This window comes from Lynx canadensis, chromosome C2 (assembly GCF_007474595.2).
Source record: "Lynx canadensis isolate LIC74 chromosome C2, mLynCan4.pri.v2, whole genome shotgun sequence".
NCBI classification, from domain to species: domain Eukaryota; kingdom Metazoa; phylum Chordata; class Mammalia; order Carnivora; family Felidae; genus Lynx; species Lynx canadensis.
In genome coordinates this window covers 29,833,604-29,861,569 of record NC_044311.2, presented here as the reverse complement: position 1 = coordinate 29,861,569, position 27,966 = coordinate 29,833,604, and the positions used below count along the sequence as shown (strand labels likewise).

The following is a 27,966-nucleotide window of genomic DNA, read 5'->3' as shown; positions in this document are numbered from 1 at the left end:
GTGCAGCAGGGTGTTGAAAAATCATATCCTTAACCTCAGCCAGTTCAATGCTAATGAATAACACACAACAGACTCACATGCAGATATGCACACATGTAATCACACCACACAAATACTTAACAAAGGACTGCTGAGGAGACGCCAAGTGAAGTGTGTGCTTTTTTGATAACTGTGTACTTCTGGTGACTGTACAGCTTAAAATACTATTTTTTATCGAGTTGTATAAAAATGCAAAAAAAAAAAAAAACCCAAAAACAAAACAAAGGACTACCAAGTGTTACTATGTATCAATGACTGATCTAAAAAGATCAGTGCCTGGGTGGCCCAGTCAGTTAAGCATCAGACTCAGTCTTGGCTCAGGTCATTATCTCACAATGTGTGAGACTGAGCCCAATGTTGGTTAACACACTGACAGTGTGGAGCCTGCTTAGGATTCCTACCCCCCCACACCGATCTCCCCTGTGCGTGCACGTGCTCTAATATACATACGCTAATATAATACATATGTATACGTACATATATACACATATACACACTTATGTATACACACGTATGTGCATATATATATACATGCATATATACCTATACATATATATACATATATATATGAAGACATTAATAGCAGAGCTGAATTTTAGCCAGACACAAAACTGGGACACAGATAGTCTGCAAAGTAGTGCGTGCAGAGCACAAAGGAGTGGAACAGCATGGCCTAGAGAACTGAAGGTAGGAAAGGGGAGGGAGGAAACCAGGTAGCAAAGGGGAAAGACACACTGAGCTACAAAATTTATGCTCTTCCATTACAAAGAATATTGGTGCTTAATGAAAGACAGATACATGTAAGAGGGTAATCAAACTAGAAGCAAAGTGACCAAGTAGGGCCCAACCTAAGGCAGCAACAGTGAGAATTCTCATGTGCTAGAAATAAAGAGGTATCAAAGCTTAAGCAAAGCAGTTCAGGAAAAATAACAGATAATAGACTGTAGGGACCACGGTTTGAATACTCAGGTGTAGCTGGAAAAGAGCAATGGCCAGAATGCAGTTGGGGAGCTGGAAGTGAACACCTAGCACAAAGCCTAGAACTTAAAAGCAGTCTAGTGGAGTCTGATGTGGGAAAATAATCCAGGAGGAATTGAAGTATCAGGTATCTTGAGCCTCACACAGCAGGGGTATGAATTTACATTCTGTCATGGTGTAAGATTCTCAAGCAGAAAGAGGGAGGCCCCCAAAAGGTGGGGCCAAGATGGCAGAACAACATGAAAGTTTTTTGTGTGTGTCTTGTCCCTGAAATGTAGCCAGATCAACACTAAACCATCTTGCACACCTAGAAAACTGATTTGAGGATTAACACAACAATCTGTACGACCTGAACCACAGAACTCAGCAGGTACACGGCACAGAGAGGTGAACTGGAGGAGAGAGAAGCCACAGAAGGCAGGGAGCTGTTTTTGCTTGTGGAGAGAGGACAGGGACAGGGGGAGACTATGGGAAAGCACCCCCCCCACACAAAAGCAGTTGGGGAGAAAAGGAAGAGTCTGCGAGGGACTGAACAAAGAAGGGAGAAAGGAGAAAAGAGGGGGGTTAAATTCCATTAAGACAGGGAGAGCACAGAGTCTGAAACTCCGCAGCTCAATACCTGGCAGTGCTCCGGTGGGAAGAGTGAATCCCCAGGAGCAGAGAGTGAGGTCCAAGGGATCCTCGGGCCACATGTGGAGAGGCAGTTCCCCTCCTGGGAGGACATTTGGTAGAGGCTGTGCAGCCTCCCCACAGGCAAAGGTCCCAGCAGACCCCAGAGAATAACCATATTCATTGGTGTTGGGACAAGGGCATAAAGGGGAAAATCTGGTGCCAAATGTGTGTTGTGATTTACCATAATCCCTGAAACTCTGCTGCTAGATGATCACACGAACTTCTTCTGGGGCGGGATGGCACCCAGCCACAGTCTCTGGGCATCCGGCAGCAGCACGGTCTCCCTAAAGTTCCTGGGGGTGGGCAGGCACCCGGCCATTGCTCAATGAGACCCTCCCCAGACAGAACGGGTCAAAGCTGCAGTCCCTCAAAAGTGAGGGACTGGGAAACACAGCCCACCTTAGATAAAGCTCAGGAGGAAGGTGCCGCCTAGAAGCCTGACAGTTTGGTCACGGACAGTGTAAACACGGGAAGTGCACAGGAGCCAGAGACAAAGGAGGGAGGCTTAACTGATGGTCGGGGAGAGAACAGAGTTCTGATACTACAGACTGAGTAGCTGGATGATGCCATTTTCACTCCTCCCACGCATGCACATACATGCCTACATGCGCCACAACAATCTACCCCAGTAAGCTAAGCAGCACCACCTAGTGGAGAATGGAGTTGTTACACTAGGCCCCATCCAACTGGGCCAACTGCCCTCAGGAGGACCACCACAAGTCTCTGCATGCTTAGTTTACAGACTATAAAGTGCTTCCTAGTTTGACTTCTAGGGGAAACCAATGTAATTTCAATTGTATTTTCTTCACTGATCCATCTATTCAATTTTTTTTCTTTTTTTGTTTTCTTATTCTTAAATACAGAAAGAGAAAGTATTTATTTTTATTTTATGTTTTTATTGAAAAGATTTTTTCTTTTGTTTACTATAGTTTTGACTTTTTGGTAAATTTTTAAAATTCTATTTTTCTTCCATCATTTTATTGTATTCTATTTTATTGTGTTCATTTTTTCAAATGTTTTCTTTTTAATCTTTGTCTTTTTTCTCTAATATACCAAGCTCCTTTCAACAACCAGACCAAAACAGATATAGCATCTAGTATCCTTTGATATTTTTGTGTTGTTTTTAATTTTTATATTTTTTAATTTTTATTAATTCCTTTTCTTCCTTCAAAATGACAAAACGAAGGAATTCACCCCAAAAGAAAGAACAGTAAGAAATGACAGCCAGGGACTTAATCAACACAGATACAAGCAAGATGTCTGAACCAGAATGCAGAATCATGATCATAAGAATACTGGCTGGGGTTGAAAATAGGTTAGAATCCCTTTCTGTGGAGATAAAAGAAGCAAAACCAGTCAGGATGATATAAAAAATGCTATAACTGAGCTGCAATCTCGAATGGTTGCCATGGTGGCAAGGATGGATGATCCAGAGCAGTGAATCAACGACACAGAGGACAAACCTATGGAGAACAGTGAAGCAGAAAAAAAGAGGGAGACTAAGTCAAAAGAGCATGATTGAAGAATTACAGAAATCAGTGACTCATTTAAAAGGAACAACATCAGAATCATATGAGTCCCAGAAGATGAAGTGAGAGAAAAAGGGGTAGAAGGGTTATGTGAGCAAATCATAGTAGAAAACTTTCCTAACCTGGGGAAAGACACAGACATCAAAATCCAGGAAGCACAGAGGACTCCCATTAGATTCAATAAAAACAGACCATCAACAAGGCATATCATAGTCAAATTCACAAAATACTCAGGCAAGGAGAGAATCATGAAAGCAGCAAGGGAAAAAAAGTCCTTAACCTACAAGGGAAGACAGATCAGGTTTGCAGCAGACCTATCCACAGAAATTTGGCAGCTACAAGGAGTGGCAGGATATATTCAATGTACTGAACTGGAAAAATAGGCAGGCAAGAATTCTTTATCCAGCAAAGCTGTCATTCAAAATAGAAGGAGCGATAAAAAGTTTCCCAAACAAAAATTAAAGAAAGGAGTTCATGAGCACTAAACCAGCCCTGCAAGAAATTTTAAGGGGGACTTTCTGAAGGGAGAAAAGAGGAAAAAAAAATAGACCCAAAGCAACAAAGACTAGAAAGGGCCAGAAAACACACCAGAAACTCCAACTCTACAGGCAACATAATGGCAATAAATTCATACCTTTCAGTACTCACTCTAAATGTCAATTGTCTAAATGCTCCAATCAAAAGACAGAGTAGATAAGAAAACGAGATCCATCTATATGCTGTTTATAAGAGACCCACTTTAGACCTAAAGACACCTTCAGACTGAAAGTAAGGGGATGAAGAACCATCTATCATGCTAATGGTCACCAAAAGAAAGCTGGACTAGCAATGCTTACATCAAACAATCTAGACTTTAAAATAAAGACTGTAACAAGAGATGAAGAAGGTCTTTATATCATAATTAAGGGGTCTATTCACCAAGAAGATGTAACAATTGTAAACGTTTATGTTCCAAACATGAAACACCTAAATATATAAATCAACTAATCACAAACATAAAGAAACTCATTGATAATAATACCATAATAGTAGGGGACTTCAACACCCCATTTACAACAATGGTCAGATCAACTAAACAGAAAATCAACAAGGAAACAATGGCTTTGAATGACACATTGGACCAGATGGACTTAACAGATATATTCAGAACATTTCACCCTAAAGCAGTGGAATACACATTCTTCTCCAATGCACATCGAACATTCTCCAGAATAGATCACATACGGGGTCACAAATCAGCCCTCAACAAGTACAAAAAGATTGAGATCATACTATGCATATTTCAGACCACAACGCTGTGAAACTCAAAATCAACCACAAGAAAAACTGTGGAAAGATAACAAAACTTGGAGACTAAAGACTATCTTACTAAAGAATGAATGGGGTAACCAAGAAGTTAAAGGGGAAATTAAAAAGTACATGGAAGCCAATGAAAATGATAACACCACAGCCCAAAACCTCTGGGATGCAGCAAAGGCAGTCATAAGAGGGGAGTATATAGCAATCCAGGCCTTCCTAAAGAAGGAAGAAAGGTCTCAGATACACAACCTAACCTTACACCTTGAAGAGCTGGAAAAAGCACAGCAAATAAAACCCAAAACCAGCAGATGACAGGAAATAATAAAGATTAGAGCAGAAATCAATGCCATGGAAACCAAAAAAAAAAAACAAAAAAAAAAACAAACAGATCAAGGAAACCAGAAGCTGGTTCTTTGAAAGAATTAACAATATTGATAAACCCTAGCCAGTTTTATCAAAAAGAAAAAGGAAAGGACCCAAATAAATAAAAGCAAGAGTGAAAGAGGAGAGATCACAACCAACACAGCAGAAATACAAACAATAAGAGAATATTACAAGCAATTATACACCAATAAAATGGGCAATCTGGAAGAAATGGACAAATTCCTAGAAATAAACTACCAAAACTGAAACAGTCAGAAATAGAAAATTTAAACAGACCCATAGCCAGTAAAGAAATAGAATTAGTAATAAAAAATCCCCCAAAAAACAAGAGTCCAGGGCCAGATGGCTTTCCAGAGGAATTCTACCAAACATTTTTTTTTTTTTTAATGTTTATTTATTTCTGAGACAGAGAGAGACAGAGCATGAGTGGGGGAGGGGCAGAGAGAGAGAGGAGACACAGAATCAGAAGCAGGCTCTGAGCTGTCAGCACAGAGCCCAATGCGGGGCTCAAACTCACAAACTGTGAGATCATGACCTGAGCCACAGTTGGTCGCTCAACCAACTGAGCCACCCAGGCACCCCTCTACCAAACATTTAAAGAAGAGTTAACACCTATTCTCTTGAAGCTGTTCCAAAAAATAGAAATGGAAAGAAAACTTCCAAACTCTTTCTATGAAGCCAGCATTACTTTGATTCCAAAACCAAAGACCCCACTAAAAAGGAGAGCTACAGACCAATTTCCCTAATGAACATGGATGCAAAAATCCTCAACAAGATACTAGCGAACTGGATCCAACAATACATGAAAAGAATTATTCACCACGACCCCAAGTGGAATTTACACCTGGGCGTCAGGGCTGGTTCAATATCTGCAAAACAATCAATGTGATACATCACATCAATAAAAGAAATGAGAAGCATATGATCCTCTCAATAGATACAGAGAAAGCATTTGACAGAATACAGCATCCTTTCTTGATAAAAACCCTCAAGAAAGTAGGGATAGAAGGATCATACCTCAAGATCATAAAAGCCATATATGAACAACCCAACACTAATATCATCCTCAATGGGGGGAAAAACTGAGAGCTTTCCCCCTAAGGTCAGGAACATAACAGGGATGTCCATTCTCGCCACTGTTATTCAACACAGTATTGGAAGTCTTAGCCTCAGCAATCAGACAACACAAAGAAATAAAAGGCATCCAAATTGGTCACGAGGAGGTTAAACTTTCACTCTTCGCAGATGACATGATATTCTTGTGGAAAACCCAAAGATTCCACCAAAAAACTGCTAGAACTGACCCATGAATTGAGCAAAATCGCAGGATATAAAATCAATGCAGAGAAATTGGTTGCATTCCTATACACCAATAATGAAACAACAGAAAGAGAAATCAAGGAATCGATCCCATTTACAAATGCACCAAAAACCATAAAATACCTCAGGATAAATTTCACCAAAGAGGTGAAAAATCTATACATTGAAAACTATAGAAGGCTTGTGAAAGAAATTGAAGAAGACACACACAAAAAAGGAAAAATATTCCATGCTCCCAGATAGGAAGAATATTGTTAAAATGTCAACACTACCCAAAGCAATCTACAATGCAATTCAATGCAATCCCTATCAAAATAACACCAGCATTCTTCAGAGCTACAACAAAGAATCCTAAAATCTGTACAGAACCAGAAAAGACCCTGAATAGCCAAAGCAATCTTGAAAAAGAAAACCGAAGCTCGGGGCACCTGGGTGGCTCAGTCGGTTGAGCGTCTGACTACGGCTCAGGTCATGATCTCGCAGCTCGTGAGTTCGAGCCCCGCGTCGGGCTCTGTGCTGGCAGCTCAGAGCCTGGAGCCTGTTTCAGATTCTGTATCTCCCTCTCTCTCTGCCCCTCCCCTGCTCATGCTCTGTCTCTCTCTGTCTCAAAAAAAAATAAATGTTAAAATAAAAACAAAAAACAAAACAAAACAAAACCCGAAGCTGGAGGCATCACAATCCCGGACATCAAGCTGTATTACAAAGCTGTAATCATCAAGACAGTACACTACTGGCACAATAAGAGACACTCAGATCAACGGAACAGGACTACCCAGAAATGGACCCACAAGTGTATGGCCAACTCATCTTTGACAAAGCAAGAAAGAATATCCAATGGAATAAAGACAGTCTCTTCAGCAAATGGTGCTGGGAAAACTGGACAGTGACATATATATATATATATATAGGATGGAATATTACTCAGCAATCAAAAAGAATGAAATCTTGCCACTTGCAACAAAGTGGCTGGAACTAGAGAGTATTATGCTAAGTGAAATTAGTCAGAGAAAGACAAATATATGACTTTACTCATGAGGAATTTAAGATACAAAACAGATGAATGTAAGGGAAGGGAAGCACAAATAACATAAAAACAGGGAGAGGGACAAAATATAAGAGACTCTTAAATATAGAGAACAAACAGAGGGTTGCTGGAGGGGTTGTGGAAAGGGGATGGGCTAAATGGGTAAGGGGCATTAAGGAAGCTACTCCTGAAATCATTGTTGCACTATATGCTAACTAATGTGGATATAAATTTAAAAATAACTATAAACAATTATCTTCTAGAAAGTTAATACTTATCAAATATTAGCTTCTTTCATATGAGTAACAGTATATGAGAAGCAAAATGTCAAGAAACAAATGGGGCAAGAACCGTACAATGGAGGCAGAAATGCCCCCCCCCCCCGCCTTTCTTTAAAATAAAAAGGCTAATTGAGAAAAAAAAAAAAAAAAATGGGCCAGACTCCATGAACCCCTAGGGCTCCCAACAAGAGGAAATATGAATCCTTTCTAGAGAGAGGCTTTCATATCCTAAAGCAGAAAAAAAAAAAAAAAAAAAAAAACAATCATAACAACAACAAAATATTAAAAACACAATACCATTATCATCCGCCCCCCCCCCCCCCCCCCGCAAATGAACCTTTGGTATAAGTCTAATAAAATATGTCAAGATCTGTATCAGGAAAACTACAAAACCGATCAACAGAATCAAAGTGTAACTAGATAAACAGAGACATTCCACAATCATGGATAGGAAGACTAAACAGTTTCAAAATGTCTCTTCTTCCCAACTCAATCTATAGATACAATTAAATCCAATCAAAACCTCAGCAACTTATTCCGTGGATACTGACACATTCTACAGTTTATATGGAGAGGCAGAAGACCCAGAATAGCGAACATAATAATGAAGAACAAAGCTAGAGGACTGACTCTGCCCAACTTACTATAAAGCTTTAGTTAACCAAGACAGCAGGTCCTGATGAAAACAGAGATCAAAAGAACGAAGTCCATTAATATAGTCAAGGGCAATACAGATGGTCCCTGACTTACAATGGTTCAACTTACAACATTTTTTTTTACTTTACAAAGGTGTGAAAACAATACGCATTCAGTAAAAACCAGACTCCAAATTTTGAATTTTAATCTTTTCCTGGGCTGGCAATATGCAGAACAATCTCTTGTGATACCGGGCAGCAGCAACGAGCCACAGCTCCCAGTCAGGCACTCGACTGCAAAGGTAAATAATCAATACACAGAACCAGTCTGTTTTTCACTTTTACTACAGATTTCAACAAGTTACATTAAGATTTTCAACACTTTTATTATAGACTTTGTGTTAGATGATTTTGATGAACTGTAGGCTAATCTAGGTGTTCTGAACACATTTAAGGCAGGCTAGGCTAAGCTATGACATTCGGTAGGTGTATTAGATGCATTTTCAATTTACTATGGGTTTATCAGAATATAATCCTATTATAAGTCAAGTAAGATCTGTACAACAAAACAAAGATAATCTTTTCAACAAATGATGCTGGAACAGCTAAACACCCACATGCAAAAATATGAATACATACAATGAATAAATATAGGCTGTATACTTTTCAGAAAAATTAGCTCAAAATGGATCACATACCTAAGTGTAAACCACAAAAGCACAAAACTCCTCAGAGAGAACACGGGAGAAAATCAAGATATCTTGAGTCTGGCAATGATTTTCTAGATACAACCCTAAAGGCACAATCCATGAAAAAAGATCAATATACTGATCTTTTATTGAAAGGTACAAATTTCTGCTCTACAAACGTCAGCATCAGAAGAATGAGCCACAGACTGGTAGGAAGTATTTGCAAAAGATAGATCTGATAAAGGACTGTTATCCAAAATATATAAAAAACTCATATAACTCCATTTAAAAATAGGTCAAGGAACTTTTATAGACACCTCCCCAAACAAGATTTATAGAGAGCAAATAAATACATGAAAAGATGTTCCACATCATATCAACGTCTTCATGGAAATGCAACCTAAAGCAGTTAGGTATTACTACCTATGTATTAGAACAGCTAAAATCTTTAACACTGACAACACTAAAGGCTGGTCAGGATGAAGAGCAACAGGAACTCTCGTTTATCGCTGGTGAGAATGCAAAATGGTGCAGCCACTTTGGAAGACAGTTTGGCAATTTCTCGCAAAGCTAAACATACTCTTACCATATAATTCTTCAATTGCACTCCTTGATATTCACCCAAAAACTAATGTCCACACAAAAACCTACACGCAATTTTTATACCAACCAAGAAGTCGTTAGGCAGGTGAAAGGATAAACTTTTTACATCCAGACAATGACATACTATTCAGCATTAATAAGAAATGAACTATCACACAATGAAAAAATATGGAAGCAACGTGAATATATATTAGTAAGAGAAGCCACCCTGAAAGTCTACATACTGTATGATTCCAATTATATGACACTCTAGAAAAGGCAAAGCTATGGGAACTATAAAAAAGATGAGTAGTTTTCAGGGATTAGTGGACAGAGAGGGATGAATTAGCATAACACGGAGGATTTTCAGGATGGTGAAAATACTCTGTATGATACTGTCAATGGTGAATACACGTCATTACACATTTGTTCAAATCTGTAGAATGTACACCAAGAGTGAATCCTAATGCAAAACACAGACTCACGGGCACCTGGGTGGCTCAGTCGGTTAAATGTCTGACTTTAGCTCAGGTCATGATCTCACAGTCCGTAGGTTCGAGTCCAGAATCAGGCTCTGTGCTGACAGCTCAGAGCCTGGAGCCTGCTTCAGATTCTGTGTCTCCTTCTCTCCCTGCCCCTCTCTCGCTCGCTCGTTCGCTCACTCACTCTCTCCGTCTCTCACAAAAATAAACATTAAAAAAAAACACACAGACTCAGAATGATTACGATGTGTCAGTGTAGCTTCATCAATTGTAACAAATGAACATTCTGGTGGAGGGTGCTTATAACAGGGAAGGCTGTGCATATGCTGGCTCAGGGGCAGGGGGATGTAATACGGGAAATCTCTACATCTGTTGCTCAATTTTGCTCTGAACCAAAAACTGCTCTAAAAAAGTTTATTTATTTTTTTTTTTTAATTTTTTTTTTCAACGTTTTTATTTATTTTTGGGACAGAGAGAGACAGAGCATGAACGGGGGAGGGGCAGAGAGAGAGGGAGACACAGAATCGGAAACAGGCTCCAGGCTCCGAGCCATCAGCCCAGAGCCTGACGCGGGGCTCGAACTCACGGACCGCGAGATCGTGACCTGGCTGAAGTCGGACGCTTAACCGACTGCGCCACCCAGGCGCCCCAAAAGTTTATTTTTTAAAAAATTCACACAACAGTCTCATCCATGATAGACTGCTCATCATCACCATCTTGTGGGCAAGGAAGAAACAACAAAATAAAAGTCAAGACATCTTCATAAATAATGAAAGAAATAACTATCACATTCCATCAAACCTAAGATTCCTCAATTAAAAGACACATTCTTATTTCAGGTACAACTAAGAAAGAGAAAAATACTGCCAATTAAACTATGACACAAACAACCATAAAAAGCATTCATTCTAATTTCATAGATAATAAAATGTCTTAAAATCAATGAAATGTGGTATTAAAAAAAAAAAAAATCAATGAAATGTGGTATATTTCCCTCGTAAGTTTTCACCACTGTGAGAGACAAAACAAGAATAAAGCATCTTCAACTACAGCACAAGAATTTCAGGAAATAAGAGTAACACTAGGACAATACTAAAAGAAATAAGAAAATATTGTTCTGTACTTTTGAGACATTAAATTTGGGTAATTTAAGAACAGAAATATATAATGTTGGATTTAAATAACTTCTAGGATTTCACCTAGCTTTAAAATTCCTTTTTCAGATTTTAATAGCTCTACATGTAATTACCATTTGTCCTCAAAGGAAATGAAAATTTTATTAACATGGTAAGTGTTAACACTTTCTGAACACTCTTGAGAAACACTTTCAAACATTATCTCATACAATCCTCATAAAAACTAGTAAAGGTGGGCTTGCAAACCAGAAATGGTTGACCCCAGGGTCTATGCTTTCCTTGGCAGGGCACCAGGCTGCCTCCTGAATACCACCAGAGCAAATATGGGTGACCTTGATATACAGATTCAGGCAAGTTCACTCTAAATCCTACTTACCTGGCTGAAGCCTTAAAACGCTCTAAGAATTGAAGTCTCAAGCTCTCATGGCCAGGGAGATCAATCAAGGTCAGGCTAGCACCCTAAGGATGACAGCAATAACATTAAATGAATATTGTGGTCCTGATTCACATTCATAACATAAACTTTTCATATAAGATTTCAAGTACCAGAACAGTGTCCAATTCATTAATGAACAAAAAAAGGTTCACCATAATTAATGAATCAAACAAAAGTTCATAAAGCATCTTCTGTTTATAAATCATTAGTAGAGGCTCCAGGGATTTAACAGGGAGCAAAAACAGACATGATCCCTGTTCCAACAGGGTTTATAATATAATATATAATAAAAGATCAACACGGGGTGCCTGGGTGGATCAGTCTGTTAAGGGTCTGACTCTTAATTTCAGCTGAGGTCATGATCTCTTGGTTTGGGAGACTGAGCCCCACGTTGGGCTCTGTGCTAACAGCTTGGAGCCTGCTTGAGATTCTCTCTCTCCCTGCCCCTCCCCCACTCAAGTGCTCAGGCACTCTCGTGCGCATGCGCTCTCAAAATAAATAAACTCTAAAAAAAGAAAGATCAACACAATGCAAAATTATATATAAATGTAAAATTACAACTTTGATAAATGCTTCAAGGGTACCTAAGAAACCTGACCCTGTGAGGGAGTCATGGAAGTGGGAGGGAGTCATCTGAGGCTGGAGAAATATACCAGTATGAATAAAAACAAAAACATGTGAAAAGAATAGTAAATTCTAACAAAGTAAATAAAGTAATAGGAGACCTACACTTTACTACAGCATGTTACCATTACAGGGATCCCCAATCTTCGTAACAACAAAACATTCCTTTACATTCCCACTATAATTTAATTTTTAAATATTTGTTGACAAGACACACCATTTATTTGTTCCAAATGTCAATATTTTGTGTCAATCACGGAAACGGGGGGGGTTGTGTCCCTCCTGAGTCGACTCATTAAGCACCCATTTAAGGGCTATTCATTCCAGGTCTTCATTCTTGAGCTCAGGTTCAATATGGATATGGCCTTGCTCATAGACTCTCTGGTATAATCCTGATACACTTATCAGGCCCATGGAACCTTTCTCCGATGTTCTACCTTATCCACAGCCAGCCTTAACCACTGTTCAGCAGGAGGGAGTCAGTATCATGCACAGATCTGACATGATTACAGCTGGATTATGACCTGTCACTTTGTGTAGTCTTTTATGGGTAAAAATATGTGTGCTAGCTTAAAAAAAAAAAAAAAAAAAAAAAAAATTCTGCTAAGAGTCTAGGGACCTCAGGTTGGGACCCACTACCACATTTCATAATCAGCACTACACCACTATAAGCAATTCAGAAAGAATATTAATGATACACTGAGAGAGGGACTAGATCTAAAACATACTGGGGTGGGGGGGGGGTGTGGAGAGAAGGATTGAAAAAGAAGGCAGGAATGTTCTACATTTTCAAATAAAAAGATGCAGGCCTCATATGTAATGTTAAGTTTTCCAAAAGCTATATTAAAAAAGTAAAAAAAAGATATAGTAAATTTAATTTAATAAATATTTTAACCCAATATATCTAAAATATCTTTTTAACAAGTAAAAAACTCAAGAAATTGTTGCCATTTTACTTTTTTTTTTCTCATGCCAAGTTCAAGATCTGGTGTATACTTTACACTTACAACAGCCCTCAATTTGGACTAGTCACATTTGAGGTGCTCAATAGTCACACATGGCCAATGGCTATTCTATTGGAAAAGCACAGGTTTAAAGTATACCCTGGGATATCCCACTTAAAAAATCTGGCCCAAGTGCCCCAAGAATTAAAGATCTCCCAAACCTAAACTTTCAAAACCTAAAATCTTGGGGGTTTAAAAATGACTGGGCTAGAAAGAGTGCTGTTATTGAAAAATGCAAAAAATACCTGTAAGACATTTAAAAGAATGTTTCTTTATCTTTGTTTACAATGTTTAATTCTGGAGGCACCAAAAAAGCAGAAAAGGTCTCTAAGATAACCACTTTAATTCATCGATCTATACATCTACCCCTCCAACCAGCCACCTAGCCTTTCCTCCACTCACCAAATACCTATGCATTACAATCGACTTGGCAGTCACTTTCCACATTCTGGGGCTCCACAGATACACAAAAAGTCCTTCTCATGATTCCTTACTGGTATTTTTGAAATATACTCATATATACTAAGGTAGCCATTGCAATATTGTAAAATAAAGATTATAACAAACTGTTCATTAATAGAGCTCTTACTAAATTAGAACTTAATTGAATGGTACAGCCAAATACTCACAAATCAACCAGGCAGACTACGTGTACAAATGAGGGAGAAAAACAAAACAACTCAACCACATCATATTGTTTAAAAAAAAACAAAAACAAAAACAAACAAAACAAAACAAAAAACAGTGGGCAGAACAGACTATTAAAAAGAAAAAAAGGGGCACCAGGTGGCTCAGTCAGTTAAGCATCCGACTTTGACTCAGGTCATCATCTCATAGTTTGTGAGTTTGAGCCCTGCATCAGTCTCTCTGCTGTCAGCACAGAGCCTGCTTCAGATCCTCTGTCTCTCTCCCTATACCCTTCCCTCGCTCACACACACACACACACACACACACACACACACACACACACACACTCTCTCTCTCTCAAAAATAATAAATAGTTAGAAAAAAAAGAAAAAAAAATTGAGGTGCCTGGCTGGCTCAGTTGATGGAGCGTGTAACTCTTGATCACGGCACTGAGTTCGAGTCCCAGGTTGGATACAAAGATTGCTTAAAGGGGCGCCTGAGTCTCTGAGTCGGTCAAGAGCCCACCTTCAGCTTAGGTCATGATCTCATGGTTTGCTGGTTCAAGCCCTGCATCAGGCTGTGTGCTGACACCTAAGAGCCTGGAGCCTGCTTTGGAGTCTGTGTCACCCTCTCTCTCTGCCCCTTTCCTGCTCGCACTCTGTTTCTCTCTCTTTCAAAAATAAATAAATGGGAAAAAAAAAAAAGGCTGCTTAGAAATAAAATCTTTAAGAGAAAATTAAAGGGTACACAGATATATCTGCATATACATAGACCATCTGAAGGGTACACAGAAAAATGGTAAGTTATTACCTCTAAAGAGAAGACCTAGTAGGGATGGGAAAGGCAAAATTACTTTTCATCTAATATTCTTTTTTTTGTTTATTTGAGAGAGAGAGAGAGAAAGAGACAGAAAGAAGGAGAGCAAGAGAACATGTGGGGGAGGGGCAGAGAGAGAGGGAGACAGAAGACCCAAAGTGGGCTCCATGCTGACAGCAGAGAGATTAATGCAGGGCTTGAACTCAGGAACTGCAAGACTATGACCTGAGCTGACGCCAGACGCTCAACCGAACGGGCCACCCAGGTGTCCCAAACCGAATATTCTTTTTAACCTTTTGAAATTTGGTCCCATTACATATATTACCTATTCAAAATATAAATGAAAAGGCTTAATGCTCACCCTTAAGAACTCATGGTAAAGTTGGAAAGACAAGAAACAAAAACTAGTAAAATGTGATGTAACATCAGTGTGCATGAGGTACAAAGCAGGGGATGGTATGATTAAATCTGCTGCTTGGATGACAGAGAGCAGAATGTGTTACATGGACTCTACTTATCTATAAAAATAAGATATGAATGGTACCTACACCCTCAGACTAATTCATCCTACAAATGTCCTTTCCTGACAGACCAAAGTAAAGTAAAATTGTCAGACTTCCAACATTCTAGGAAACCCTTACCCTGGTATTGTTGACTCTGTACAGAGCAGAGCTGTCAGTGATCGATGTCTGAGTGTCTCTATAAAGGCCAGTTAACAACTGTTAAAAAAACAAACAACAATATGAGGGAGATCAGAGTAAATATATAAATAGCAAATATAAAGAAAATAATTTTGTTCTAACTCTCTAATGGGTCAGGTCAAATAAATGAGTATTGCTTGCAACAACTGAAAAGGACTATATTGTTTTTTCCTTATAGAAAAATCTAATTAATTGCATCTTCATTCCCCTCTCCACAATGAAAGGATGGGGGTGGGGGAAACTAGTTTCAAATGGTTAGTGGCCAAATTTACCAACATTCCATAAATATTTTTAATCATCACAAATGATTGCAAATTGTATTTCTGTAGTAGAAAGGAAATAATTTATCCTCTCAAAAGGAAGAATAAGAAGAAAACCTCTGCTATGCTCTGTAACAAAAAACGGTTTAAAATACTAAAAAGATTAAATATTCGTGAAAAGATGGCTAAGTAGTCCAATATGTCAAAGAATCAATCTTTTAAAAACCTTCCTTGACAAGTTCTCAGAAAAGTTTGTTACACAACAAATTATACACCCTACAGACATCACTGTCTTTAATCTTTCCACCTTTTCTGGCATCCTTGGCCACCACAAGAGAAGGGTTACATAAAACCCTTAAATGGGATAAGGACTAAATGTCAGTATCTGGCAAGTGCAAGAAAACAGAAATGGTGAAAAAAAATTCAGTTTATGAGTTTTTCAAGAGTCTTAGCAAGTTTTTCAAGTCTTTTCAAGTGAGTCAAGAATTAACTCCCCAGTTATCAGCATCAGCCTCCTTTCCTTTCACAAGAATATTAGGATGGCCTAAAATTTTCTATCAAGTTTAGGAGAGAGGTAAATCAAAGCATTTACTCTGACAAAGAGCAATGTTTTCCCAGAGTCACACAGGCCAACAAGAAGAACAGCTCTTTGACTGCTCCTTCTGCTGCGGATGAACTTCCAGAACACTGTGGAACAGAGAAAAACAACCTAAGTTATGCCTTGTAGTATCACTAGTACGCCTGTACGGTTGGGGTAGGGAAGTTAACAGAAGTCTACCACAGAACACCTCATTCAGCTGGATCTCAGTTTTTATTGTATTTTACCACCATTACAATCGTTTTTGTTGTTGTTAACAGTGGGAAGGCCTGAGTTGTGTAAACAGACTTCTCGGTTCTTGGATTCCCATAAAAGTGGGATGTTGTGCCCCCAGGCTTCTAACGTGTAACCTATTTAACACCGTCCAGGGACTCCACCGAGTGCCAGCCACTATCAACTGCCAACCTTCCTGTGTCTACACCCCCATCCCGACTGTGGACTCCTCAAGTGCAATCTTGTCTTACCATATATTCTCAGTTCCCAGGACACAAACTTGGAATAAAGAGCCCGAGAGTCTTGGTAATAAGAGCAAAAACAGGAAGAGGCGGTGGGGGTAAGGACCACGCGCTCAGGCATAACAGGGGCCGATGAAGAAAGAGTAACCCGTGCACCCAAGGACCAAGACGTCCAAGGGTAGCGGGAAATCCTCTTTAACGCAGCACTACTCCCGCTGCTTCAGGTAACAGGGCAGGTTGGTGTAAGAAGTTAGTCTCCCTCTACAGATGCCCCTCAAACGCCTTCGCCTCCGGGCGTCGGCGATCTGCACAAGCCGAGTCCAAGCCGGGACCCCGCCCGCCGTGAACCCGCCAAAACCACCGGCCACCTCTTTACCCAGCGTCAGCAGCACTGCGAGAAGCGCCACCACGATTGACAGCAGCGTCGGGTCCCTCTGCTGTAGCTCCTGCCGCAAGGAGTCTAAGTAGGGTTGGAAGGCGCCCCCGACACTGCCGCCATTCCCCATCCGCCGCGACTCCGCGGAAGCCATGGCTGAGATGCGTGTCTCCAGCGCCGCGAAAGCGACGTGGCCCTGGGCTCTGCGCAGGCGGCCGGAGCGGAGCATCACGGGAGTGGTAGTTCCTAAGTTGCATTTCCTCCTTTCGGGACCGGGATCGCGAAAGTCCTGATGGGAGTTGCAGTTCTCATGAACACTACATCGAGCCAGCGGTATTTCACGAGTGATACTTTTATCTTTTAAGATAGGAGTCAAATGTCGCCACCCTTTTCATAGTTGTTGACGGAATGATGGATGAATAAAATGAATAGCTTAAGAAATCTGCACTGAGGATTTCCAGTCACTCGCTTTGTGAGGTGAGTCTTGTGAGGAACTCAAGCATTACACAAACATTTCAACTGACTATAATATGGCATGGGATTTGACAGAGGATGTACGGTGCGACATGGAAATACAGAAAGGGACGCTTAGTCCACCTTAGGTTCAGAGAAAAGCTCCTGGAGCAACGTGACGGGAACTGAGCATGAGGGAGGAGTTAGCTTCCGCAGGTGTAAAAGGAGAAAGCTTTATGTTGAAGAAAACGAGCAATTCAATGCACCTATACTGTAAATCTAGGGCTGTGACTGAGATTTCTACCCGGAGAGAAGCAACTAGGAAAATCAGAGCGTGGGGTGGAGCTGTTGAAAACTACAGCTGCCATTCCTCTCCAGAGCGGGCAGCCACTACTTTGCCAGGCAGACGTATGTGGGACCAAAGTGGCCCGTTCTTCCAGTTTTTCCAGAGAAGCCAGAAAGGGAAATGCTCCGTTTTTCAAATTTCAGCAAGTCATGAAAAACATCAAAAAAAACCAAAAACAAAAACAAAAAACACTTGTCGCCTAAATAAAACACCTATGGGGCCAGAAGTGGTCAGCTTAGGGGCTGCCACTTTGCATTCTGTCATTAAGCTGGTATCATTTCTGGAGAAGTGGCAGGAGATGAAGCGGGAAAGGTTGGCAGGAATGACCTGAAGGGATAATGTGTTATGCTGAGCAGCCTAGACTTTATCCAGAATGCAATGAGAAATGTCATTTGGGGGTAACATAGATGAATGGCAGATAAGTGGACAATTGTGATTTGAGAGAGGAGAGACTGAGGCAGGGAGACCAACTGGGAGCTGTTCAGTGTTTTGGCAAAAGATGCACAGGGTCTGAACCAGAACAGAGGTAGATGTGGGAAGGAAGCCACAGATTTGAAAGATGTGTAGAAGGAAAATATAGAATGTGGTGATTCATTGGATATGATGAGTCAAGAGGGAGAGTTATCAGGACTGCATCTGAAGCAGTTGGTGCGGGGTACTGGAAAGATCAGAGTGCATAAAGTGAATTAGAGAGGGGCTTCGGGACTGAGGGCATAACCAGAATGAAAATTGCCTCTGTTTTCTATATATTGAGTTTCGGATGCCTCTGAGCGTGGGGAAATAGGTTCTACTTACATAAATGGGTTAGAAAAAAGCTTAGGGCGGAAAACCCCCGCCACGAGGCAAAAGTGCCTGAAGTTAGGTAGCCAGATACTGTAATGGGATCATGAGCAATTTGTTATATCACCTGCAGGAAATTACTTTCCATCTGGTGCCAATGTATCTTCATCACAGACTCCACTTGCCCCCGCCCCCGGACCCTTTGCTTCTTACACAAACAAGTTAATGATTACTATCTGATCGTTTTCTTCACATTCACCACGTGTATAGGATCTTGTTTTCTTCACGTTCACCACGTGTGTAAGATCTTGAGTGCTCAATAAATACGGAGATGAAACCCCTATTAAGGCCTCTTGTCTCCTCTCAGACATTAGCCTCTCTCATATTCAATTCTGCATTTACTCTCTTGCTGGACAAGACAGAAGTCCAGACTCATAGTCTGTGACATCTGAGAATTCTAAAATCTTATGTTAAGCTGGTGATCCAGTAAACAAATGTACATTTTCAGCAATAGGTGCTATATTGTCATCTTAGTGTCAAACATAAACAAGTGGTCATTAAAATCATGGAGAGAATGGAAAGTGAGGAGAAAGGAACTTGCAGAGAAGCCTAATAAGGAAGAGTCAGTGACAAAGGAGTAAAACATATCCTGGAAGTGGTCAGCAGCATGTCTTGTAACAGAGGGGCTCCTGTGATGAGGGCTTGAATGAAAAGTGAGCTCAGAGGAAACAGTGGGGTAAGTCGGGGGGTAGGGTCATGGTATGGAAGCAAGATTGTGGTAGATGGAGAAGAGGATGGTTAATGAAGACAATTGTCAACATTAATGAGTGCTTGCTAGTACCAGGCATTGTTTTAAATAATTTTAATTTATTAATTTGTTTAATCCTCACAGTGATCCATTATTCCAATTTTACAGAGGCAAACTGAGGCAGGGGTTAAGTAACTTATCTATTAAGCCCAGGCAGTTGGGCTCCTTTATGCTTAACTATATGCTCTAACATAGTACAATTCATTTTCCAGGCATTCCGTTGATAAATGTAGGCAATAGTCACTCCAGATTAAGAAAGGATGTTTAGGATGTGAGGCTAAAGAAAGTAAACCAACGACTTTATTTTAAATTAGAACTATCAATTAAAACTATCAGAACTGGCAGTAATTTTACCACATTCTCTTTTTCTTTCTTTCTTATGGTTCTGGTCCCTGCTCTGTATCCACTACCCAGTGCATGCACACACGCACACACATCCTTTATAATAACCATTGATTCCTCTGTTAGGAGCTAAAAATGCAGGGAAGGAGGAAGGGCCGAAGAGGAGAACACTCACCATAACTGTCCTAACTGTATAAGAATTTTTGGCCAGAGCTATGTGAATGAAAAAGTGCTTGGTGGTAAAATTTAGGAATGATGAAAGAATGGTTTAACAAGACACAGATTTTTTTTTTTCCAGTATGTTTCCTGGTTAAAGGCAGAAGAAATGCCATTCTCGTGAATGAGAGCAGGAGGGAATCTGCTGTTTCCTGTCCTCTCACATGTCTGTCAACACATGCTTCCAGGAGGTGTGTGGAGATGAACCCAGAGGAAGGACAGGCAGATACTGACTGCTGCTTGCTGACCGTGTTTTGCTCCTTTACTCAAATAGCAAATGAAGAGAGTTCTAGTGAAACAAACATAGACAATTTTTCCCTCTCTCCCATTAATTAAAATGTCCCATTCTCCAGACACATTTCCCCCTCTTCTTCTATTCCCAATAGCTCCAAAGCACACTGGAAATGATCTCAGACTCAGGGACATCAATCGTATGATTCCCGTATTCTGGCTTATCTCTTTAACTTTGTTTCTTTGGGGGGAAAAAAAACACTTAGATGATTTTTCTAAAAGAATTAAAATAGGACATGTTTGTCATATTAAAAACTCAAGCAATAGTGAAAGATCAAAGAAGAAAGCCACAAATCACTTCAGATTTATACCTGTAGTATCTGGTGAACATTACTTCATTTTTTTGTACATCTATACTGATAAGGCAGTCTAGAGAGAGGAATAAATCAAAATAAGCAGAAATCATTTTAAGAGACTACAATATGCATAGCTGCATTTACAGTCACTAGAACAGTGTCAGGCTTGTGGTAGACAGTACATTGTTGATAAAATTAGCTTTGTTGCCTCATTGCAATAAGACCCCAGAGGAACTGTTTCACCAAACAAATGTAAAGAGTTATTATAGGATTTAGGGTAAGGGTGGAGTTTAGGTGAATATCAAATAAGGCAGAGTGCTGATAGGCTCAAAGCTGTGTGTAAAAAGGTCAACATCAGGTCCTAACTGCAAAGTGGACCCAGCGTCCTGTTAGAGATATGAACTATTGTGTCCAGAAATCCCCCATCTGCGGTTCTACCACTAAGTGTAAATTGAGGCTGTAGTAGGAGTGAAGTAATAAAGGGGCAAACTGGAAAGTCACTTAGAAGGCAAAATCAACAGAACCTGCTGGCATTGGCTATGGAGTGAGAGAAAACAGTGAATTGAAATTTGACTCCTTGGTTTATGACTCCTGTACGTGGATAGAAGACCATGTCTTCAGCTGTTGTCAAATATATGGAAATGACAGTTGGACAGTTAGGGAAGCAGAAGAGGGAAGGGGCAAGATGATCCCCTCTGTTTTCTATTTGTTGGGCTTCTGATTGCTGTGAGAACTGTGTAGTATAGATCCATAGGCAGGAGGAAGTATGAGTATGGGGATGCAGGAGGCAGGGGCCAGGAATATAGTTAGAGATGTAGGTGCCCCAGAGTCATTCACATTGCGTAGGGAGGGCCTAGAAAGTAAGAGCATTGGATCAAGAAAAGAAGCCCAAGAAGATTTCCCTACAATTTCAGGGCTGGCAGGATGAGCCCATGGTAAGACCACAAATGGACAGAGAGGGGTAGGAGCCAAAGCAGGGAGCTGCCATGTCAGAGAAATTTGAGAGAGTTCCCAGGAAGAGTGACCAGTCAGCCATTCAATTGCAGTAAACAGACTCAGGAATGAAAGAATTAAAATTGTTTTTTACAGATGGCAGATGGGCCATGACCTTGGCCAGGGTAGCTGCAGGGAAGTGAGTGGAACAGAAGACTGATTTCTGTGTGTTCAGCCTTTAATAAGAGGCATGGAAAGAGTGAGCCTCCACCTTTCAGAAGAAGGAGAGGAGACAGGGCAGTGACTACTGTGGGAATCAGGGTTAAGTGATAATTTTCAGATGTTTCAGTGATTCACTTTTCCAGCCCATTAAAATCAGAACCTCAAGTGTACCTGATAAAAATCATTAAAATTTTTAAAAAATATATAAATCTTCTATATTTTTTTCAAGGCAAAAATAGCTGTACTCCACTGAACACTCCATTTCAATAACTCACTCAGCATCCTCCTTCCTGCCCCCCCCCCCAACACACACACAGCCACTTACACTTGATTCTGTTACAATGACCATGCAGACCCCTTTCAGAAAGAATTCCTACTTGGCTGTGGTACCACAATCAAAGCTGTGGAAGATGTCAGATGAACTTGAGCTCTGAAGGAAGTGCTCAGTTGCAAATGTATTTAGTCAGGTAGTGTTTAAAAAAAAAAAATTCTTCCAGGCCAAACATTTAGAAAAGAATGAAGTTTTTAAAAGATAACACCATAATAATTTTTATTTTATGTTCTGCAGAGGCACCACTGCCAAACTGTGAAGCCAAACAAAGACCTAAAGGGAAGCTTATGGGTCACATGAGCTCCCATCTCCATCTGGTGTGGCTCCTCCTCTTGAATTTTAATCTTTGTGGAAAGTACAGGCCTCCAGGAGTTCTGTGGAGCAGAGAAGAGAGGTAGGTCAGTCAAAATCTACTTATATTTATTTTTTGTTGAGTGAATGAGCAGTTAAGCGAGAGACAAAAGCACTCAGACGCACTAGGGGCCTACAGGTGAACTAGGCCATTCTCCCAGTGGCCTTCTCCACTTGCCCACCCAGCTCCTGTATCTTTCTGGGCAGTACTGTGCACCAAGGATGGCAACATGGGTTCCCTGCCCTGTATCATCCCGCACCTTGTGTCTTATAGGCATGTTTCCTACACCTAAATCCATGTAGCTGGAAGGAGCCTGGTGGGACTGTCCTCTTTGGCCTCCTTAGTCAGGTGAGGAACTAATAACAAGTACCTGGAACATGCCAGTTTCCAAGCCAGGGGCTGGGGAAGGAGCAAAGAATAGCAGACCGAGACTTTGTCCTTTTCTGGAGGATATAGGTTAGGTAAATGTAACCTGGGTGCTCACAACGGTGGCTGTGGGTAAGCGTGTTCCTTATGTTGGAACTATGGGACGCTGGCACAGACTTGCCGAATCAGTATCCCCACAGCCTGTGAATCAGTATTTTAAGGACCATGGCTCACTTATATGCACACAGGAGTTAAAGAATAACCTCCCTCCATCCACATGTTATTCTCTCACCTCTTCCGAATGATTTCAAGGGATTCAATGATGTCCAGCATAGTTAAAGTGCAAAGGTGTGTTTTATTGTTATTTTGAGGCTTAGAAAACTGGTGTTCTCAATGAGCAGTAGGTATAGCAACTTTATAATTATAAAAATTGTCATTGTTCAAGCTCTCAAAAGCAGTGCTGTGTAAGGGAACTTTCTGTGATGATGGAAATATTCTGTTTGCTCACCTGTCTGTTGCTACATGTAGCTACTGAATGCTTGAATTGTGGCTGGTGTAGCTGAGGAACTAAATTTTTAACTTTGTTTAATTTTAATTAATTTAAATTTAAGTAGCCATAAATAATTAGAGGCTGCTATATTGGACAGTTCAGCTCTATATAAAAAGGAGTTTAGTAGGGGTGCCTGAATGGCTCAGTCAGTTAAGCATCCCACTCTTGATTTTGGCTCAGGTCATGATCTCACAGTCGTGAGATCAAGCCTTGTGTCAGGCTCAGCATGTGGATCCTGCTTGAGATTCTCTCTCTCTCTCTCTCTCTCTCTCTCTCTCACTCACTCAAAATCAGTAAATAAACTTTTTTTTTTTAATTTTAAAAAAGGAGTTTACTGCAGAGCAATGAGCATTGGGTACATACAACCTCTTCCTTTCCCTAGTAATAACATGGAATTCTTCATGTCTGGGCAGTTCATTACCTTAGTGCCCTGAGCCTGTGTCCACCTTACCATCTGCCCATACAAGAAGCCTTTCACACGCGCTGGGATTACAGTGTTCTCTCATCATCTCGTCTTGTCTATTGGTCATCCCCAGAGGGCCACAGCCCACTCCTCCTTTTCTACTCACCACCTAGAACCCCACCCATGTTTGCTTGGCATCTTTCCCCATGCTGTTTCTCTTACTCACTTGAGGTGGAGCACTGTCTCAGGTTAGCAACAGCTGTGATATACTCTGGTCCTAAGTAAGATTTATATGTTGTGCCTTCCGGAAGTTTGGCCAAACATTTTGTGTCATCCTTGAACAGAAGGTCCTTGGTGTCTGAGTGGAACATACAGAACTGGCTCGAGCAGTCATTTTCAGTTTTTCCAAACATCTCCTGTCAGATAGAGGGAAAACACATGAGGGTCTGTGGCAGTGAATAGCTGAGAATACAAGGATTGGTTTCAGGGGGATGAAAGCTGGAAACCAGCCCTGGGGAAGAAAGGGAAGCTGCAGAGGATGCCTCAGGATGTTTCCATATGTCTCGCCTGGCGTCGACCCATTTTTGGCCCCAGCTTCATGTTTTCATGAGCCCCCATGTCCTTTATGGGGTGCATCCTAGTCTCACCTCTGGAAAGTCCCTCCCACCCACCTAGTCACTCCTGACTTCCCTGATCTCTCTTCCCCACTTCATTGGCTATGGCCTTGGAGACTGCTTCCAGGAAATGAGAGGACAGAAACATGTTCCTTCCAAGTATTACTATCAAAGAAGATATTAAACGGAGCACAACAAGGGGTGGTATAGGTAGTTGTTAAATTTCATGTTTGACTGCATCTTTGATCCCATCTTGGGCAAGAGGCTTAACTCTAGGCCTTGTAGGATTATAAGTGAAATGATGATTACAAAAAGTTTAACATTCCATCTAGCACCTAAGAAATGTTCATTAAATGCTAATTATTATTATCATTTACCTTAAGAGGGCTCACGAAAATATGCTATCTTAATTTTTTTTTAAAGAAAACTAATGGCAGGCAGGAAGCTATTGTTGAGGGGAAAGTGGTGTTTGTGGGTAGAGGACTCTCAGGATTAGAATACTCAGGCAGCCTCTCCCCCTCCCCCTCACAACAAGGCTGGCCCTGGGTTGCTTGTTCTTCCCAGAGGACAAGCTGCCTGAGGATAGAGGTCCTGTGTTTCTGGCTGTTGAAATGGTTCTCAGTCTCTCTAAACAAGAGAAATACAGTTCACATTTCATGACTTTTATCAGTGAGGGCTAGGACACAAGATTACTCTCCTTCATTTTCAAAAAGGATACAAGGAGAAAATGATGGTACCATAGAGCAAAGTCAAGGGTGAGCAAGAAAGCAGATGCATGGACCCCAGAGCCAGTGGATCACGTGGGAACTAATCTCCAGTGACCTGGAGATATAAGCAGACCTGGGCCTGGGAGATCCAGTTCCACAAGTGACAGCCTCCCAATTCTAGTTTCCAGAAAGAGAATGCTGGAGTGAGGGCTGTGCTTAACACTGAACTCCCCCAAATAATCCACACACACCCAGGAAGAAAAAATGGCAGGCCCTGGCTTGTCCATACCTGCTGCTCAAGTAACGTTTTGCTAACACAAGCTGCCATATCTTTCCGTGAGACCACAGCGTGATTCGGGGCATGGGCTAGGAAGCATTTTTCAGCCTCTGTCACAGCCTTCCTGCTGCCATCAGGACACAGCAGCATAAAGTCTTTCATCTTCAGATCCTTAGCCCAATTTTCAGTATTATTTCCTGGGGACAGAGAAGGTGGGTCAGCCACAGCTGATAGCTTTGGTCAGGCACCCTCACTGAGGGTACATAACCAACCCACTGACATGTGAAGGACCTAGAGCCATTGGCCAGCAGAAGTGCACACACTGGGGTCACAGTAATGTGGAGAGGAAGAGATACTCACATGTATATAAGTCTGATGCAACAGATTCAACACTCAACCGAGAATTCCTAGTGACCGTCCCTTCCAACCTGTCCCACCCAACCAGGAGAAAGTGAAATATATCTGTGAATGATGTCCAAAAACATCTTCATTTCTACTAAATTCCAAAGCATCTGGACTTCTTGCTCTAGCACAGAAAGAACGTGGCCCTCTGTGCAATACAATCTGGCATCAGCAAGCAAAAGAACTTCCCCTGGGGCCATTTTGCAAGCTGGACCAGTGTTCTAAATCTGATGTGCTCATACTGGTTCTACATGAAAATAAATGCACACATGCTTCTGTGAGTACAGGTCCATATCCTGTTCTCAGCTTCTTCATTGTTTCTGTAATTTCCCTGAAAAAAAAAGAAAATCTCACCCATTTTCAAGGTTTCCTTCCTCCTGAGGCACTTCTCAAATATATTTTCCTAGTTTTTACTTCTCATCTAAAAGGCAGCGTTGCAATCTTTTTCTTAATTTAATTTTTATTTAATTTTATTTAATTGAACAACTAATGCATGAATTAGCTACCATAAAGCTGTGTATTATTTATAAAGTAAAAATACCTCTTTTCCTACCCTCCCCAAATATAGATTTACAGTTTTAATAGAAAACTCCAAATTGCCTGTGTCTCTCCCATGAGTAACTGCACACATCTTTGCTCACCTTCTAACATTTATCCTGCCCTTTCTTACCATTCCCTTCAACTCAGCTCCCTCCAAATGAAACCCACCATCATTCTCTCCAAACCAATTCTGTTCTACTTCATAATTTAAGCATTTATTCAGTACTATGTTGTCCGCCCTCTGTCAGATACAGTCTTATTGGAGCGGGAAAATAGCACATAAACCAAAAGCAACAATTCCGGATGCAGATAGTAACATTTTCTATTTATATTTCTAAATGCTGTATGAGCAGAGAACCATCTTGGTGAGAACATATTCATTAGGGAGAGATGGCTGGAGGAGACATGGTTTTAGGTGTGTAACCTGTGTTATACATACTGACTGGGAGACTAACCTAGGCCCAACTGTCAGGGCAGACGATAAAGGCCTCAAAAGGGATAGAAGCTAAGAAGAGGAGTGGATTTTGAAAGAAATAGTAGAAGTTTGGACTCATAGCGGTTGAGGTTGCAGTGCCAGTGAACTTTGTATATAAAAATGACCACATGGCAAATAGAGACTCCAGGGTGTTATTTAGAAGGCAGTTGAGGCCTCTGCTCTACCTTCTTCTCAGGGGGTAAGGATTTTGGAGTCATTGCAGGGTGCAGAGGTGAGACCTAGAGAGAGAAACCCCACTCAGAACAGTACCAAAGAAAAAAAATTTAAAAATCAAGGGGTAACAAAGAACCAATCTAGGGGTAAAACTCAAGTCATAGGAAAAAGGGCAGCCTTTAAAGGAAAAAGCAAAAGTCATAGGAGAAAAGAAAGAAAAATTAGCCAACACAGTAGTCCTTCAAGTAAGTACTTAGCAACTTCTGTGTGCCACTTACCATAGTTGGGGTATAAAAGAAGGAAAAAAGAGCTCAAAGAGTTTCTGTAGCCACAGTTTATTACAGAATGAGATGAACCCAATGTACTAGTCATATGGATGGAAGATTCTGTTGTGGGATGGGGGCATGCCATCTTGGAAGGATTCTCAGAGGAGTTGGTGATAAACTAGTTCATTCTAGATGAGTTGCTGGGATGATCTGGGATTGGGTGAAGGGACATGAGAAAGGAAGCGAGATAATACTTACCTGCACTGTAGCAGGTTCTCTAAGCAGTTAGTGATAGGAGGGGGCAGGTGGAGTGCTCATTCTTACTAACTTTAAAAAAATTTTTGTTAGGTTTTTTAATGTCACGGCATCTAATATTCACCCACTAGTTTTAGTACCCATTGATGATTCTTGCTTGAAACAATTATTACTATACTGTTGGCCAAATGATAGTTTTTTTTAACTGTATAATTACAGTATTCCTCCATTTATTCTTGTCCCACAATAAGGAAGATGTTTCCCTTTATCCTCATTTGCTTAATCAGGATATTATTATCCCATATTCCCATTTTATTGAACAAGTCATTATCTTACTACCATTATTATTTCTTCTAGTGCTCAAAATGTCCCAGATTTGGCCAGTGGGGATCATTAAAAATGGCTCCTGTATATTTTGATATATCCCAAAATTTTCACCATGATGTTCCAGGCTCAACCTTATATTTTTCCTGCCCCAGCCCTAGAATCAGCAATTTTTCCAAGTGTCCCTGGCTCCTGCTATTGGAGAATGGTTCTAGAAGTAAAGATCTTGGTGTTCATTCTCTCTGGTGTACTATTGTCTCTAGGTTTTTTTCAGTGGACCTAGAATATATTTGGAA

The 27,966-nt window shown here is 40.7% G+C and overlaps 1 protein-coding gene across 1 annotated transcript in view; it reads right to left on the bottom strand.

Moving 5' to 3' along the window:
* LOC115522812 overlaps positions 1-27,966 on the bottom strand; it is a 47,308-nt gene that overhangs the window by 12,358 nt on the left and 6,984 nt on the right. Inside the window, exons 6-13 of the mRNA XM_030328423.1 lie at positions 25,247-25,431; positions 23,863-24,052; positions 22,308-22,339; positions 17,959-18,073; positions 16,948-17,304; positions 16,111-16,205; positions 15,199-15,276; positions 11,427-11,509 (exon numbers count right to left, since the gene is read on the bottom strand). Coding sequence (XP_030184283.1) covers positions 11,427-11,509; positions 15,199-15,276; positions 16,111-16,205; positions 16,948-17,304; positions 17,959-18,073; positions 22,308-22,339; positions 23,863-24,052; positions 25,247-25,431 — 1,135 coding nt within the window. The remainder of the gene's footprint in view (positions 1-11,426; positions 11,510-15,198; positions 15,277-16,110; positions 16,206-16,947; positions 17,305-17,958; positions 18,074-22,307; positions 22,340-23,862; positions 24,053-25,246; positions 25,432-27,966) is intronic.